Source organism: Pleurodeles waltl, chromosome 9, assembly GCF_031143425.1.
Source record: "Pleurodeles waltl isolate 20211129_DDA chromosome 9, aPleWal1.hap1.20221129, whole genome shotgun sequence".
NCBI classification, from domain to species: Eukaryota; Metazoa; Chordata; class Amphibia; order Caudata; family Salamandridae; genus Pleurodeles; species Pleurodeles waltl.
Genome location: NC_090448.1, coordinates 497298379 through 497314011, shown reverse-complemented (window position 1 = coordinate 497314011; position 15633 = coordinate 497298379). Strand labels below are relative to the sequence as shown.

At 45.5% G+C, this 15633-nt stretch overlaps 1 protein-coding gene across 3 annotated transcripts in view; it reads left to right on the top strand.

Annotated features, from left to right (window-relative positions):
* PPP1R36 (protein phosphatase 1 regulatory subunit 36) overlaps nt 1-14301 on the top strand; it is a 284578-nt gene extending 270277 nt beyond the window's left edge. For all 3 annotated transcript variants that reach the window (XM_069207337.1, XM_069207338.1, XM_069207336.1), the window contains one exon: nt 13834-14301. In XM_069207337.1, the coding sequence (XP_069063438.1) occupies nt 13834-14068 (235 nt within the window). In that variant the 3' untranslated portion in view covers nt 14069-14301. The remainder of the gene's footprint in view (nt 1-13833) is intronic.
* The last annotated feature ends 1332 nt before the right edge of the window (nt 14302-15633 follow it).

Below are 15633 nucleotides of genomic sequence, written 5' to 3'. Positions count from 1 at the left end.
CAGAAAGCTGAGGTTGGAGGAGGCCAGACTGAGACTGCAGCAGCAACAGTTGGCCTTAGACAGCAAATCCCTGGCTGCGGAAAGGGAAGGACAGGGGTTGGGGTTAGTTCCCCATGGTGGCAGCAGCAGCAGTAGTTTCAGAAATTCCAGTGTTAGAGAACACACATTTGATTCCAGAAACCTGCACAAGATTGCCCCCCCACACAAGGAGAGGGATGGCATTTACAAGTGGTTTGCTGCACTTGAGAGGGGCTGTAAGGTTCAGAGGATCCCTCACGCGCAGTAGGCTGCTATCCTGTGGTTCTCTTTCACTGGCAAAGGGACAGATAAACTCCTTAATGTTAAAGAAGATGACTCAGACAACTACCATGTTCCGAAAAATGCACTCTTGGATGGAGTGGGCTTAACCACTGAACAATATAGAATCAAGTTCAGAGAGACCAGAAAAGAGTCTTCACTTGATTTGATAGATTTTGTAGACTGTTCAGTGAAGGCCTTAGAAGGTTGGTTGAATGACAGCAAGGTGGCTGACTATAAAAGCTTATACAATCACAGGACAAGCATGGGGATAAAAGTAAACACAAAGATACTTCTTCAGGTCCAAAACCCTCCTCTCGGGTGGGGATAAAACTTCTTCATCTTCTTCTCACTCTGCACACAATCAGAAAAAACCTTGGTGCTATGTGTGTAAAGGTAAAGGCCGTTGGCCAGGGGATAAGCCCTGCCAAGGTAAAGCCCCTGAGCCTACCACCACTAATACATCAAACTCTAGTGCTCCTAGCAGTAGTGGTAATAGTGGTGGGACTACTGGCAATAGCCAAACTGAAAGTGTAGTTGGGTTCACATTTGGGACCATAATGGAAAATGGGGTAGACAGTCCCAAGACAGTTTCTGTCACACCTGGTGGCATTGGCCTTGCCACTTTGGCTACTTGTCCCCTTAACATGGATATGTACAAGCAGTCAATCTTAATAAATGGTGTTGAAATCTCAGGATCCCTCTCCACCAACAGGTAAAAAGGGTATCAAAGTATCCCTTCCCCACCCTGCCACTAAGGATACCATTCCTGTGGTGGGAAAACCTCTCCTGTGGTGGAACTTGTACCAAGGGAGCCCTCAGCTACCACAGCTGGATTCCCAGAGGTAAAGGTACCTTTCTGTTGAACCACTAAAGCAGATGTGCAAAATTGCACCATTTTCGTAAATATGAAGCACCCCTCCAGCCCTCCCAGAGAAACTTTAGTGCAGCAGCCCTACACTGCCTCTATACACTTAGGAAAACATCCCTGTCCTAGTGTGGAGCTTCTAGGACAGCAGTCCTGCCCTGCTCCAACTCAAGAGAAACTACAACCCTGTTCTCTCTTACAGCCATATGGACAAAGTTTTTGCCCAGCTATGGCTTTGTTGAGACAGCATCCCTGTCTAGCATTCTCTTCATTTGACATAGGACCAGTGGACCAATCCCACTGCCCAACTTTAAAACATACTAATAGGAACTCTGAGAATGTACACTCACACTGTTGGTCAGGTAAAAATCTCCAAACAGGGTGGTTTACATCCCACAGGGAAGTAACCATACCGTGGATGATAACTGGAGTAACCACTCTATTGCAGATCTACTCTCCACTTATCACCACTTAGACAATAAAGACTCAACTGGCCAAGGTTAGCCTTATTATCCTTCATTTGTGGGGCGGGGGGTATGTGAGAAAGTAGCCTCTTTCTAACATGGTTACCCCCACTCTTGGCCTATTTGTGAGTGTGTGTCAGTGTGTTTGACTGTGTCAGTGGGATCCTGCTAGCCAGGGCCCCAGTGCTCATAGTGAAAACCCTGTATGTCGGTGTGTTTTGCCTGTCTCACTGGGATCCTGCTAGCCAGGACCCCAGTGCTCATAGTTTGTGACCTAATGTTTGTGTTGTCAGTAGTGCTTAACTGTGTCACTTAGGCTCTGCTAACCAGAACCTCAGTGTTTATGCTCTCTCTACTTCCAAATTTGTCACTATAGGCTAGTGACTTAATTTACCAATTCCAATTGACACACTGGACCTCCCTTATAAGTCCCTAGTACATGGTACCAAGGTACCCAGGGCATTGGGGTTCCAGGAGATCAGTATGGGCTGCAGCATTTCTTTTGCCAACCATAAGGAGCTCAGACAAACCCTTTCACAGGACTGCCACTGCAGCCTGCGTGAAATAGTGCACGCACTATTTCACAGCCATTTTCACTGCACTTAAGTAACTTATAAGTCACCTATATGTCTAGCCTTCATTTACTGAAGGCTAGGTGCAAAGTTACTAAGTGTGAGGGCACCCTTGCACTAGCAAAGGTGCCACCACGTAGTCCAGGGCCAATTCCCCAGACGTTGTGAGTGCGGGGACGCCATTACACGCGTGCCCTACATATAGGTCAATACCTATATGTAGCTTCACAATGGTAACTCCGAATATGGCCATGTAAGATGTTTAAGATCATGGAATTGTCCCCCCAATCCAAATGTGGTATTGGGGAGCCAATCCCATGCAGCTGGGGGCTCCACCATGGGCCCCTAGTACTGCCAAACTAGCTCTCTGAGGTTTGTCCTGCAGCTAGAGCTGCTGCCACCTCACAGACAGGGTTCTGCCCTCCTGGGGTCTGAGCAGCTTAGTCCCAGGAAGGCAGAACAAAGCATTTCCTTTGGGAGGACGGTGTTACACCCTCTCCCTTTGGAATAGGTGTTACCGGCTTGGGAGGGGTAGCCTCCCAGAGACTCTGAAAATGCTTTGAAGGGCACAGATGGTGCCCTCCTTGCATAAGCCAGTCTACACCGGTTCAGGGACCACCAGTCCCTGCTCTGGCATGAAACTGGACAAAGGAAAGGGGAGTGACCACTCCCCTGTCCATCACCACCCCAGGTGTGGTGCCCAGAGCTCCTCCAGTGTGTCTAAGAATTCAGCCATCATGTTTTCCAAGGTGTGGGGACAGTCTGGAGGCCTCTGAGTGGCCAGTGGCAGCAGGTGACGTCCTGATAGGTCCATACCTGACACGGTAGCCAATGCCCCTCTATGGGTTTCTCTTCAGATTCTGCTTGCAAGTTTCCATCAGGAATCCTCTGCAACTACTACTTTATCCTCTGACCTCGGATCGACCGCAGACTGCTCCAGGAACTGCTGTAACTGCAACAAAGTATCCAGAAGGGCTACTTCGACTCTGCAACTTCAGCTCCAGCCAGCAACTGCAACAGTTTCCACGGTGTGCACGCTCTGGGGACTCCCTGTCTTCACCCTGCACCAGAAGGACTGAAGAAATCTCCTGTAGAGTGACAGAGTCACTTCCCTGCTCCAGCAGGCACCTTCTAAGACAACGACCAGTTCTCTTGGACTCCTCTCCTGGCGACGAGCGTGCTTCTTGGAACACAGATGGTGGACCCCTTCGACACAGACTGTCCTAAGGTCCTGCTGTCCAAATGTGGAGGAGGTAAGAGCTTGCTTTCCCCGTTTGTGACAATACCCCTGTGCACCGCGTCAACTTCACCTCCTGAGGCCTCGGTGCACTATTTGCAAGAATCCTACGATCACAGACTGGCCCAGGTCCCAGTCACTCTATTGTGCGATGTTCAACTCGATTAATTGTTCTCCGGCTGCGTGGGACCTTCTTTTGTAGTGCTGCAACAACCGCAATTTGCACCTTCTTTGTCTCCGTGTCCTGGGACCTCCATGGGTGCTGTCTGGTCATCTGTGGGTTCCCTTGTGTTGGGAGCCCCTTCTGCCTCCTGAGTCCGAGTTGAGGCCCCCAGGTCCCTCCTGGGTCTAGGCAGCGCCATTTTGATGCAATCCGTGAAATTGCTTGAACTAAGGCTGGTGGACGAATCCAGCGCTGCAACTCGCCTGCATCCAATATCTCCACATGGGACATCCTTTGCATCATGCAGGAACCCGCAGCCATCTTCCTTGGTGCTCTTCTGCAGTCTTCTTGCAACCGGAGACTCCTCTTTTGCACCATCTTCTAGGTTGGCAAGGACTCCTGTCCTTCCTGGAATCTTCTATGACTTCTGGAATTGGTCTCCTCTCTTTACAGGTCTTCAGGTCCAGTAATCCACCATTTGTTGCTTGCAGTCTTGCTTGGTTCTTGCAATAACTCTAATCACGACTTGTAGTCTGTCCTAAGGAAACTTGCAGTACTTTACTCCTACTTTCCTGGGCTCTGGGGTGGGGTATTTTACTCACCTTTGTGGTTTTCTTACTCTCTCAGCGATTCTCTACACACCACACTTGTCTAGCGGGGAATTCATGATTCACATTCCACTTTCTTAGTATATGGTTTGTGTTGCCCCTAGACCTATTTTCTCCTATTGCATTCTATAGCATTTCCTATTGTTTGCACTATCCTATGACTAATTACTTACCTTATTTTGGTGTCTGGTGTATATATGGTGTATAATACCTCCAGAAGGAGTATTGCCTCTAAGATATTTTGGGCCCTGTGTCACTAAAATAAAGGGGCATATTTATACTCTGTTTGCGCCGGAATTGCGTTGTTTTTTTTTACGCAATTCCGACGCAAAACTAACTCCATATTTATACTTTGGCGTTAGACGCGTCTAGCGCCAAAGTCCATGGAGTTTGCGTAATTTTTTAGCGTGGACACCTACTTTGCGTTAATGATATGCAAGGTAGGCGTTCCCGTCTAAAAAATTGACTCCGAGGCATGTGCGCCGTATTTACACTCCCGGGCAAAATTCACGCCCGGGGGTGGGCGGGTCACAAAAAATGACATCCGGCCGCTTTTGCGCCGTTTTTTAGCGCCTGGTCAGGGCAGGCGTTAAGGGACCTGTGGGCTCGGAAGGAGCCCAGAGGTGCCCTCCCAAGCCCCCAGGGACACCCCCTGCCACCCTTGCCCACCCCAGGAGGACACCCAAGGCTGGAGGGACCCATCCCAGGGACATTAAGGTAAGTTCAGGTAAGTTTTTATTTTTAATTTTTTTGTGGCATAGGGGGGCCTGATTTGTGCCCCCCTACATGCCACTATGCTCAATGACCATGCCCAGGGGACATAAGTCCCCTGGGCATGGCCATTGGGCAAGGGTGCATGACTCCTGTCTTTGCTAAGACAGGAGTCATTTCAATGGGGGTTGGGAGTCGAAAACAATGGCGCAAATAGGGTTGAGGCGAAAAATTTGCCTCAGCCTGACTTGCCCCATTTTTTGGCGCCCAAGCTCCATATCCCCCTACGCCGGCGCTGCCTGGTGTACGTCGTTTTTTTTCACGCACACCAGGCAGCGCCGGCGGCTAATGCCGGCTAACGTCATTGAATAAATACGGCGCCTGCATGGCGCTTCAGAATGGCGTTAGCCGGCGCTAATTTTTTTGACGCAAAACTGCGTTAGCGCAGTTTTGCGTCAAAAAAGTATAAATATGGCCCAAAGTACCTTTATTTTTGGTAACACTGAGTATTGTCTTTACTTGTGTATAAGTACTGTGTAGCTATAGTGGTATTGCAGGAGCTTTGCATGTCTCTTAGTTCAGCATAAGCTGCTCTGCTACAGGTACCTCTAGATAGCCTAAGCTGCTAGGACACTGCCTACATTTCACTAATAAGAGATAACTGGACCTGGTATAAGGTGTAAGTACCCAAGGTACCCACTACAAACCAAGCCAGCCTCCTACAGTTGGTCTAATAAGACGAGAGCATGGACATCGTCATTAATTCGTACAAGTCAAACGTCATCAAGCAAGCTATTGTGGACATGGGAGTTTAGCTGTGCATGCAGACAAGGTATTGGTTTAACGTTTCAGGCCTTTTTCAGGTCTGTTGTAGACTTCTTCAATAACATAAGAATAACTACTTTTTCTGTTATGTAGACACAAAACCTTGCACTAAGGATGGATTAATGATTTCTGACATTCATTAGGCTGGAGCAGAGAAGGCCAAAAACTGTATAATGAATTTTTCTAATTGGGGGCTATGCAGAGAGCTAGAGGAGGTGATCCATATCGAGCTCCCCTCAGTCACTTTTTGACTGACTTTTTTCTATATTTTGTTGAACCTTTACACCTGTTTGCTTTTTTTCATAATTGTTTTAGTTTGTCCCCAAACAACCAACTGGTTTTAAACCTTGTGGTGCATGTCAGAAGCAGATGTCTGTGACTGATGCCCACTTGTTCTCTCTTCACCCCTCCAGGTCCCAATCATGAGTGGATCCCGGGACTGCTCTCGGAGTCGCTTGCTCCAGTAATAGTCGCGGTCGAGGACTTCTTCAGGTAAATCTAACAACAAGGAGTCCCAGAAGACAAAGTGCTCTTCAACTTCTCTGTGCCAGTCTAAGTCAAGGGACGAGGCACAGGAATGATACCATAAATCTAGGACCCACTCCCACATCATCCCTGTGTGGTCTCAGCCAGGGTCCACTCCATGCTTCCCTGAGTTTCTTGGAGCTGAAGCACTGCCCATACAAATACATGATTTCCATGAAGCCATGCACATCATTTTTTAGCAGATAGACCCATGTGGAGTACCCCATGGGGTTTGAAGGGGACACTAACTGGATTTCTACTGGCAGTTTTGCCCACTGCACTAGTAAGGCCCTAAGGAGCAGTCAGTAAATGAGGATCGGCCCAGTTGCAACTTTGCAACCTCCTTCTGTGTTTGTTCCAATGCGCATTTTGGGTGTTGACTGGGACCATATGGTCTGAATTGGAGACATAGCCTTATTTTCGCAACGGACCCTGTGAAGAACACAGGTTGAGGTAATCTGAGGATCCCTACAGTTACTTGACCCCTAGAACAGTCAATGGCAGCGATAACTATATGAGGAACTGTTTGATGCCAGTGGTCTGAATATCTCACCAGGCACTAGACTGCTCTGTCCTCCCACAGTGGCTATAGAGGAAAGGGCCTTCTTTGCGATGGTGTTCCAGAGGACAGCTGAGGTTTAGAGCCTGACGTTGACCACAGTGAAGTCAGTACTAATGTTTTGACAAAGGTGCTTCACCCCAGAGTATCCTCCACAGAACCCCTACAACCATTAATGAAGCCCTCACAGAAGCCCTGTTTGGGCCTAGGACATGGTGCCCTGCAGAGGTTCTCCTGTACCCAGGACCATTGCCCCACTTCCCAGGATCCAACCTTCCTTACCCAGCACTCTACCTCTGAGAGCCTGGTAGTCCAGGTACCTACGCCCAGGATTAACCTGGCCTGTTCCCTACCACACCACCGGATAGGGACTCCAAATAGCGGAATGCTTTTGGCAAGATAATGTTTCTTCAAACGAGTCTTGCACTGCAGTCCGTGAACACTGCATGCTTATTGGGCCAATATTTCCATACTGTTCGGGATTTGTTTGCACAAGTGCTGCATGTAGTCTCGACGAAGGCCCAAGCCATACTCTCCCACACTGTTGCTGAAAGTTCACTATTCACTGCAGATTAGATACCACCAACTAGCGGAGCAGAGCAGTGCTTCTACGGTGGCACTTAGACACACCTGGCTGATTACACCTTGCTTTTCAGGGGATGTCCAGGCATCCCTTATGGACATGCCTTTTGACTGCACTCGCCTCTTTGGCGACAAGGCTGAATCAGCGCTTGACTATTTTGAAGTTAGTAGGGCCACTGCTAGGTCATTGCGGCCCACCAAGCCCCCATGACAACCGCAAGTCTCCTTCCGCTCCTTCTGTTGCTAAGGTAGGGACTATCAGCCACATCCATTCATCCCTAGCGATGACGGCCAACAGGCACCTCATTCCTTTCAAGCCTGCGGAGGCGCTTCCACAAACCTTACAGGAACTAATGCCAGAGGTCTACCTAATCAGCTTCCCTCACCCCTCCAACCCCACCTCCACCAGCCACAGCAAACCCCTTTTATTATGCCCTCCTACCATTCTAGGGAACCTGGAGGTGGCAGGATACATCACCTCTTACCCCAATAGCGGACGATACCATAAAGTAAATTGGGTGCTTCAGATCATTCAGGTGGATTATACTATTCCTTTCCAACAAACCCTGCCACCTATGCCACTGTACCCCGAACAGCTGTTGGAGGACCACCTTTCTGGCCAGATGCACAATAAAGAGAGTGGTAGCATCAGAATTAAGTCATGGTTGCTGTTCCCGCTACTTCCTGGTGGAGAAAAAGGATGCAGACCTCCGTCCTACTCTAGATCTACGCCGCTTCAATTACTTCCTGAAAATGAACCCCAGAGACTGGAGATAGCGCTGGACTTGCAGGACGCATACTTACAATTTCCCATTCTGTTGGTCCACAGACAGTAACTGCGATTCATGGTAGGTTAGAAACATTCTCAATTTGCTGTCCTTCCTTTTGCTTTTACCAGCGCCCTTCGGATGTTCACAAAGGTGTTGCCGATGGTTGCAGCCCATCTGCAGAGGCTGGGGATTCTATTTTTCCACTTCCTCAACCGCTGGTTATTGAAGGCAGGCTCGTCCCAGAAAGTAGTCTCTAACCTCAGGTTATGGTGAACCTCCTGCATTCGCAGGAGTTCTCTATCAATGAACCAAAGTCACACCTGACTCCCTCTCAGATGCTCCCTTTCATCTGAGCCAATCTTGCATATTACAGTTTTGCTCTCAACCTGGCCGCTGTGGCAGGAGGCTATACACCTCTGGACATGGCTTGAAACATCAGAACAACTTCCTCAGGGGGGGGGGTTCAACATCTGGTAGGCTCTCAGAACGCCAAAGCGGACAAACTCAGCCATGGATGCTTAGTGGATCATGAATGGAATCTTCATCTGGAAATGGTGCAAGTTCTCTTCAGAGATCAGGGAGAACCTTGGTTAGATCTATTCGCCACCACAGAGAACACGTAGTGTCAGCACTTCTGTGCACTGAAATTTCCAAGGCGTCTCTCATTCAGAGATGCAGGAGCTCAGGTCTCCTGTAGTTCTTTTCCACCTATGTCCCTCTCACCCAGAGTACTCAAGAAGATCAGGAACCACCGGGCCCAAATTATGCTTGTGGCTCTGAATTGGGCATTAAGAGAAATGTATCCCGAACTCCTGAGCAGGCACATCGGTCCTCTAATCAGGCTGCCTCTTCAATAGAATTTCCTGTTGTAGCAGCAAGGCAGGGTTCTGCAGCCGAACCTGCACATGCTACAACTTCATCTGTGGAGATTGAGGGGGGCAACAGCTGAGAGTTTTCAATGTGTGTATGTGATGCCATCTTAGCCGCCAGGTGTCCCTCCACTAAAACCGTGTACGCCTGCTGATGGGACAAATTTGTGGCTTGCTGTGCTGAGAAATCTATTGATCCTCTATCTACACCCTTATCTGGCGCTCCTATTCGTGTTGTCTCTCATCTGGCAATGCCTTGCTTTGGGCACAATTAAAGGGTATCTTTCGGCCATCTCTGCTTTCTTGCGGTTGCCGGATCAACCCTTCCTATTCAAGTCACCCGTTGTGAAGCGATTCATGAAAGGTTTACAACATATATTTCTTCTCATTTCTTTCATTATGCCCCAATAGGACCTTAATTTAGTCCTCTCTTTGCTGATGTTCTCACCTTTTGAGTCCATGCACAGCTGTCCTCAAAGACTACTTACTGTTAAAACAGTCTTTCTAGTGGCAACCCTTTGTCAACCCTCTGAATACTACATTCTTTCTGGACAAATTGGTCCTCAGAACCCGTACCTCTTTCCTACCCAAGGTGGTAACAGCTTGTCACGTTGAACAGGCCTTTATACTACCAACTTTCTTTGCTCCATTTCCCTCCACCAAACAAGAGCAGAGACTCCACTGTCTGGATTCAAAATGAGCATTATGGTTTTACATTGATCGTATCAAAGTCATCTGGGTGGATGATTAACTCTGTGGGCTTTGCTGGAGCACAGAAAGACAAAGCAGTATAGAGGAGAACCATCTCCAGGTGGATTGTTCTCTGCATAAAGATCTGCTGAGCACTCACCAGGAAACAACTCCCTGAGGGCTTGCTGGCTCACTCCATCAGAGCCAAGGCTGCAACCACCGCATTTACTCACAGAGTTTCTGTCCTGGATATCTTTCAGACATCTTCATGAGCATTGTTGCTCACTTGCACTAAGCACTACGGCTTGGACAATCAGGCCTGGCATGATGGGCATTTTACCCATTTAGTCCTCTCGCATGTCTTATTATAAACAACCTGCGGAACCCACCTCAGAGACGATATTGCTTTGGAATCTATTCTAATGTAAGGAATCTGCAACTATAAGTCTCTGTAAGATGAACAAGTTACTTAACCTTGGTGATTCCTAATATAGTAGAGACTCTGTCAAGACACATTTCCTTACCACCCTCCCCATTCTGCAGTCTACACTCTGTCAAATCCAGTTGGAGAGGTTCTTGAGGACCTCACTTTGGAACACTGGTTCTATACCTCAGTATGGCTGAAGTGCTTCTGGTGTGGAAAAACTGTCCTGAAACTCAGGTCAGTGTGCTGGTATGGCACCTATATAGGTACTGTGCATGCCATTTCTGTCACGGACAATGCCACATGGAGCCAAACAATGCCACCTTCTGCCGTGCAAGGGGACTATTAAGAAAAATTTCCTGATCCAGTCTGATGCCTGGGTGTAATTCTAAGGTAAGGAATCTGCAGCTAGAGTCTCTACCAGAGAAGGCATTACTGAAGTTAAGTAATACCTTCAACAGTTTTAAAAATGTTTTGTACTCATTTATTTATCAGTGGTTCTTTTCAGCAGAATTAATGAATATATATATTGCTGCAGTAAGTTTGTATAAATAATACAAGTCAGCGGAACTCACAGAGTTTCATTCCATGTAGTTACATAAAAACTCCACAAAAAATATGCAGCTTGCGTTGCAATTTAGCGCTGGTAATGCGAGCAGTGCTGAAGAACAGCACCATGCGTTGCACAAGAGCACATAACCATTCAAGTTAATTTTGCTGCTGCTCATATAGGAAATCTACTCAAACAACGGCAACCCTCTGACAAAGACCGCTCAGCACTGCCTGTGTTACAAAATCGCAGTAGTAGACACCAAATCTTGCATGCGCTCTCAAGCTCACATTTTCTGGTGCCTCATGGGAGAAAAAATTCCGCCTTAGGCGATTACCGAAATTTGGCCTGCACTCTGTGTTAAAAAGTAACACAGGGTGACCAAAATTCTGCCAATTCTGCAGGCAGAACACAACATTCCTCCCTAATAATTAAAAATGTCTTTCAGATGGTAGTCAGAACACCATTTGTTTTACTTAGTCTGTTTATGTATCTTTTTTTAAGATGTCATAAAGCAGTTAGACCTTTCTCTGAAAGACAATTTCCAAATTCCTGGTTTGGAGTCAATTTAATGTTTCAGTTGTGTTATTTCAAGATTCACACCGTTGGACACCAAAGTCTAAAACATCAGTTTCCAAAACACCCTTGACCAGACACTGTTAGTTACTTTCATTTGATCTTTGAACCCCTTAGTTTTTAAGACCAAGTACAAGAAACACAAAAAGAACTGCTGCGCGGTCGCACTGCAAAAGGTGTTGATGATGACCTATTCTCCACTGACGTTGGTATGTCACCTATGTTCTTCTTCCATTGCTTGTCCCTGTGTGCCTCTACATCGTTGTGGGGTCCATCTGCCATGCCAAAAAGAGCTTCCCCTCTGACATCGGAACTTCTGACCTCAGCTTTCATGTTCGGGACACCAACATCAAAGTCACTGCAAAATAAAAAGCTGATGGGTAGTCATTTTTGCTCTTTAAAATATATTAAAATAAATGATGGAATGTAACATGCCCTCGATATTTTAGTATGTTGATATGATTGTAATACTCAGAACAGCCCCCAGAGAACACCACAATGAAAATAGCATTTATAAGAAACATGGTTATGTAGCTATATAGTTAGACCCTAGAGAGCATAACCAGAGAAAAAGAAAATAACAAAAAATATCACGTGTAACCGTATATTTAGCCCCTACAGGGTGTAGTGTATTACACATTTTCAGGAATAGCAGGCCTATAGCAATAATATTACAAACAAGGTCCTTAAAACACAAGTTAGTCCCCGCTGTAAAACAAAAGTTCCAGCCACGAGAGCACTTAAATAGACACTGAATGGTGGGAGTGGTTATTATTTGGGGGTTACCACTAACCTAGTGTGGGGACCCAGAGAGAGATGACCTAGACAGGTAGAGTGCTGGATATTTTGGTGGTGGTCCCATTGTCCTAGGACTACCACAGGCTGAGTTATGAGCAAATATTTTGTAAAAGTAATGTCCTGCAAAGCATTATGGGTCGATTTTCCTGAGTGCAGTGAATATTGTAGTATCGGCTCTACTGCTGTGCGGGGAGAGCCGCTTTTGAGGATTTTTTTTGTTAGGTAAAGCGTTTACCAATTTCAAGTGTTTTAAGTGGATAGCCACAAGAAATGACTCTGATTAGATAACTGTGAACAATGTGACCGGCGCGCCAATACCACTGATCGAGTTCACGCTGTTGTGCCTGTTTCCACCGTGAGCATCATGACTGCCATGCGGCAGGAAGGGAAGAAACAAAATTTAAAAAATAGTTCACCTACGCTGAAGTATATTGGCAATCATGCAATTTTCCATGTAACGGGCAGCCTGCAAGGCGTGACAAAACCAGCCTCAAATCGGGACAAACGTAAACATTTACCAATGACATTGTGATTTTTGAATGGCAAGCCCAGGAACGAATGAAAGTGATGGTTGTGCTTAAAAGTCCACAATACTTACAACAGGTCTAAAATTGAGACTGGACACATTAGGTTCATCCAGAGTGGGGCTATATGGTAAGCAAGGAAACATTCCTCAGCGACCTACTTAACAGCTGGCGTATTCCTGTCTTCCACCTTCCTTAGGTCCTCACATGGGTACTGTCCACAGTCACTCACACTTCCCCTCCCCTGACTTGATTGGTTCCTTAGAAATCACTTAAGAAGATCAATCCTGTGGTTGCAGTGGCACAGGCCTCATCCGGCCCTTCACTTCCTCTGGTCTTGCAGGCCTTTTATTTCAATCTTGCTTGCGTTCAACAGGATTTTTAGATCCTAGTAGACCAGGCAGCCGTTTTGGGAGGAGTCTATTTAAATCACATTCATGGCATGGGTAGGAGCTTGCTTTTCTTCTGCTAATACAGGATGAAGCGTCAGCATTTGCTCTCTGATTCTTCTTACACGTTTCTACCCAGTTTTCAGCTCAGGTTTTCTACTCACGACTCCTAGCTTCTATTCTAGACTATAACCTTTTGCTTTGGAAAAGCCTTAGCTTATTTTTCCTGCCCGAGGTTGCAATGTGAGGGATGGCAAAGGAGGGAAGGAAAGATCATTGGTGGCCTAGCATGCATGGGAAAATAACTCTTTGCAAGTGAGCACCCTCACATGTTTCTGAGTGGCTACTGGCTAGTATTAGCCTTTTGCCCTGCTGTGCTAGTGGGAGCATTTATGCTAAAACACTCTCCGCTTTGCCTCTGAAATCTCTAAATATGGTGCAATCCTGCAGCAGGTGTGAAGATGGAGGGTCTTCGACACCGAATAATTCGAATCTGCCCATCATGCTCTAAATGCATCTTATAGTTACCCGACCTGTACATTTTCCAGCAATATTGTGTGCACCATGCATAAATTATGAGTTTGAAATTATGCACAGCTCAAAACCTTGAACACTGGTATCAGTAGTTATATAAGGAAAGACCAGCAGGGGAGCGCCTACTGTTGTATACAGAGAAGCCTGTCAATTTTGCTCAGACATAGGCCATCTTTATCGCCATATGTGATGTGACTGTGGAACCATAATCATTCTTTTACAATCTCCCCACAAGTATTTTGCTGATAATCATTGATGAATGTAGGTACAGATCTTATTTTTTCTATTTCTATTACAGGGTTGGCATCATCGGAGAACCCAGAAGGAACTTCAATCCCCAAACTCTTATACCTCATACTGCAGACGATGATGATGATGACGATGAAAACAAAGCAAGGAAAAGCAATGCATCTTTCAACTCCGAGCATAGGGGTTCGGCTTTCGATACAGGAACACGAGGGGGCATCAGCCGCCCCGGCACTGTCATCTCAAGAGCCACCACTGAAGGAGGCTACTCTGATACTGAAGAGTAGAAACAAAAAATGGGCATCTCTTAGGATTAGAAATAACAATTTCCACAGTATCAGAAAAACGTATTTTCTCGTTGCATTTACAATGGCTAAGCAGTTCTAATTTGTTGTAAAGTTTCAAGTTGTAGTTTCAGGCATGTATTGTTATCAGGGGCCATACAAAATTAACATTATGGTATAGATACTTATGCACAGTTCGAAATGTTGTCTTTGTTTCATTAAAGTTAATATTGTAATTATTGTTGTATACCCGTGTATCATGGTAACCTTTTTATTTAGCAAACTGCTTTCATCAACATAATTTATTTTCTTCTGGGTTTACAGTCCTTCTATGTTGTTCATATACCTTTTTGAAAACTCACCGTTAAATTAGTGATCTAGTTGATTTTGTTTGATTATTTGTACTAAAATCTAAAGGACCAGCAAAGTAACATCAATAATATTGCCATACCTCAAAATACATTTTGCAATGATAACATTTATGTCTTCTTAAATATATAATGTACAAGTGTAACTCAAACCCAAAATACACAATTTCAGATTAAATGTTATGAATAATTTTAAAAGGGTCTACATTCTTATGAAATACTTAACGGGAATAAAAGACTTATCATGGACCGTGACTAAACATATGTTAAATAACCATGGACTGGAAAGAGAGACACATAAACCTGGAACCCAGAATAGGATCTTCAAGCAGTCCAAAATGGATCGTTTAGAAGATGAAATTCATTTTAGGTTTCGCCTGCACAGTGCTTTTGCTGTGTTTGCGAAGTCTTTTGTTTCTTAAAAAAAATTATTTAAAGGGGGCTTAAATTCCGCCCCTTACTTATTTTAACTTCCCATTTGTTCATTTTAACGTCACTTGAATTTACTCGCTTTTTATTGGCTGGCAGGTCACTTCCTGCTTTTCTGTTCTTTCGGCAAACCGTGAAGCGTGGCTGGAGTACACCTTCTGTTTTTTGGTGATTGGTTACTTTTTAGTGTGCTTCCTTTGCTTACACTCGTTTTTTGTTTTTTTATCATATTGAATAAGCACTTTAGGCGAGGGCATATGTTCTTTGTAGTAGTATTCTGTAGTGCTAGTACACACTTAGGTATTGCAGTGCTTACACAAGCACGCTCCTTTTGAAGGGGTGATTATTAAGAGTCTGTTTCTTCTGCTGGTGGTGAAGGAAGGCTGCATACCTTATTTTAACAGCAGTGACAGATGAAATTCCAAACGCCATGTATTATTGTTGCAGCGCCAAGAAGCTTCTTTTTATAAGTTACTATGCTTGGTGATTGTATGGGATTTGTGGCAAACACACAAACTTATAAAAATAAGCTTTTTGACGCTGCGACAACAATACACAGCGCTTGGAATTTCATCTGTCACTGCTGCTAAAATAAGGTATGCATCCTCCCTTCACCACTGGCAGAAGTAAGACTCCCAATAATCATCCCTTCAAAAGGAGCATACTTGTATAAAGCATTGCAGTACCTTTGTTTTTCAGATTCCTAAAAGATGGCAACATCACATATCCAATATTAGTATTACACCTATAAAAGTCAGCAGACGTTACTCC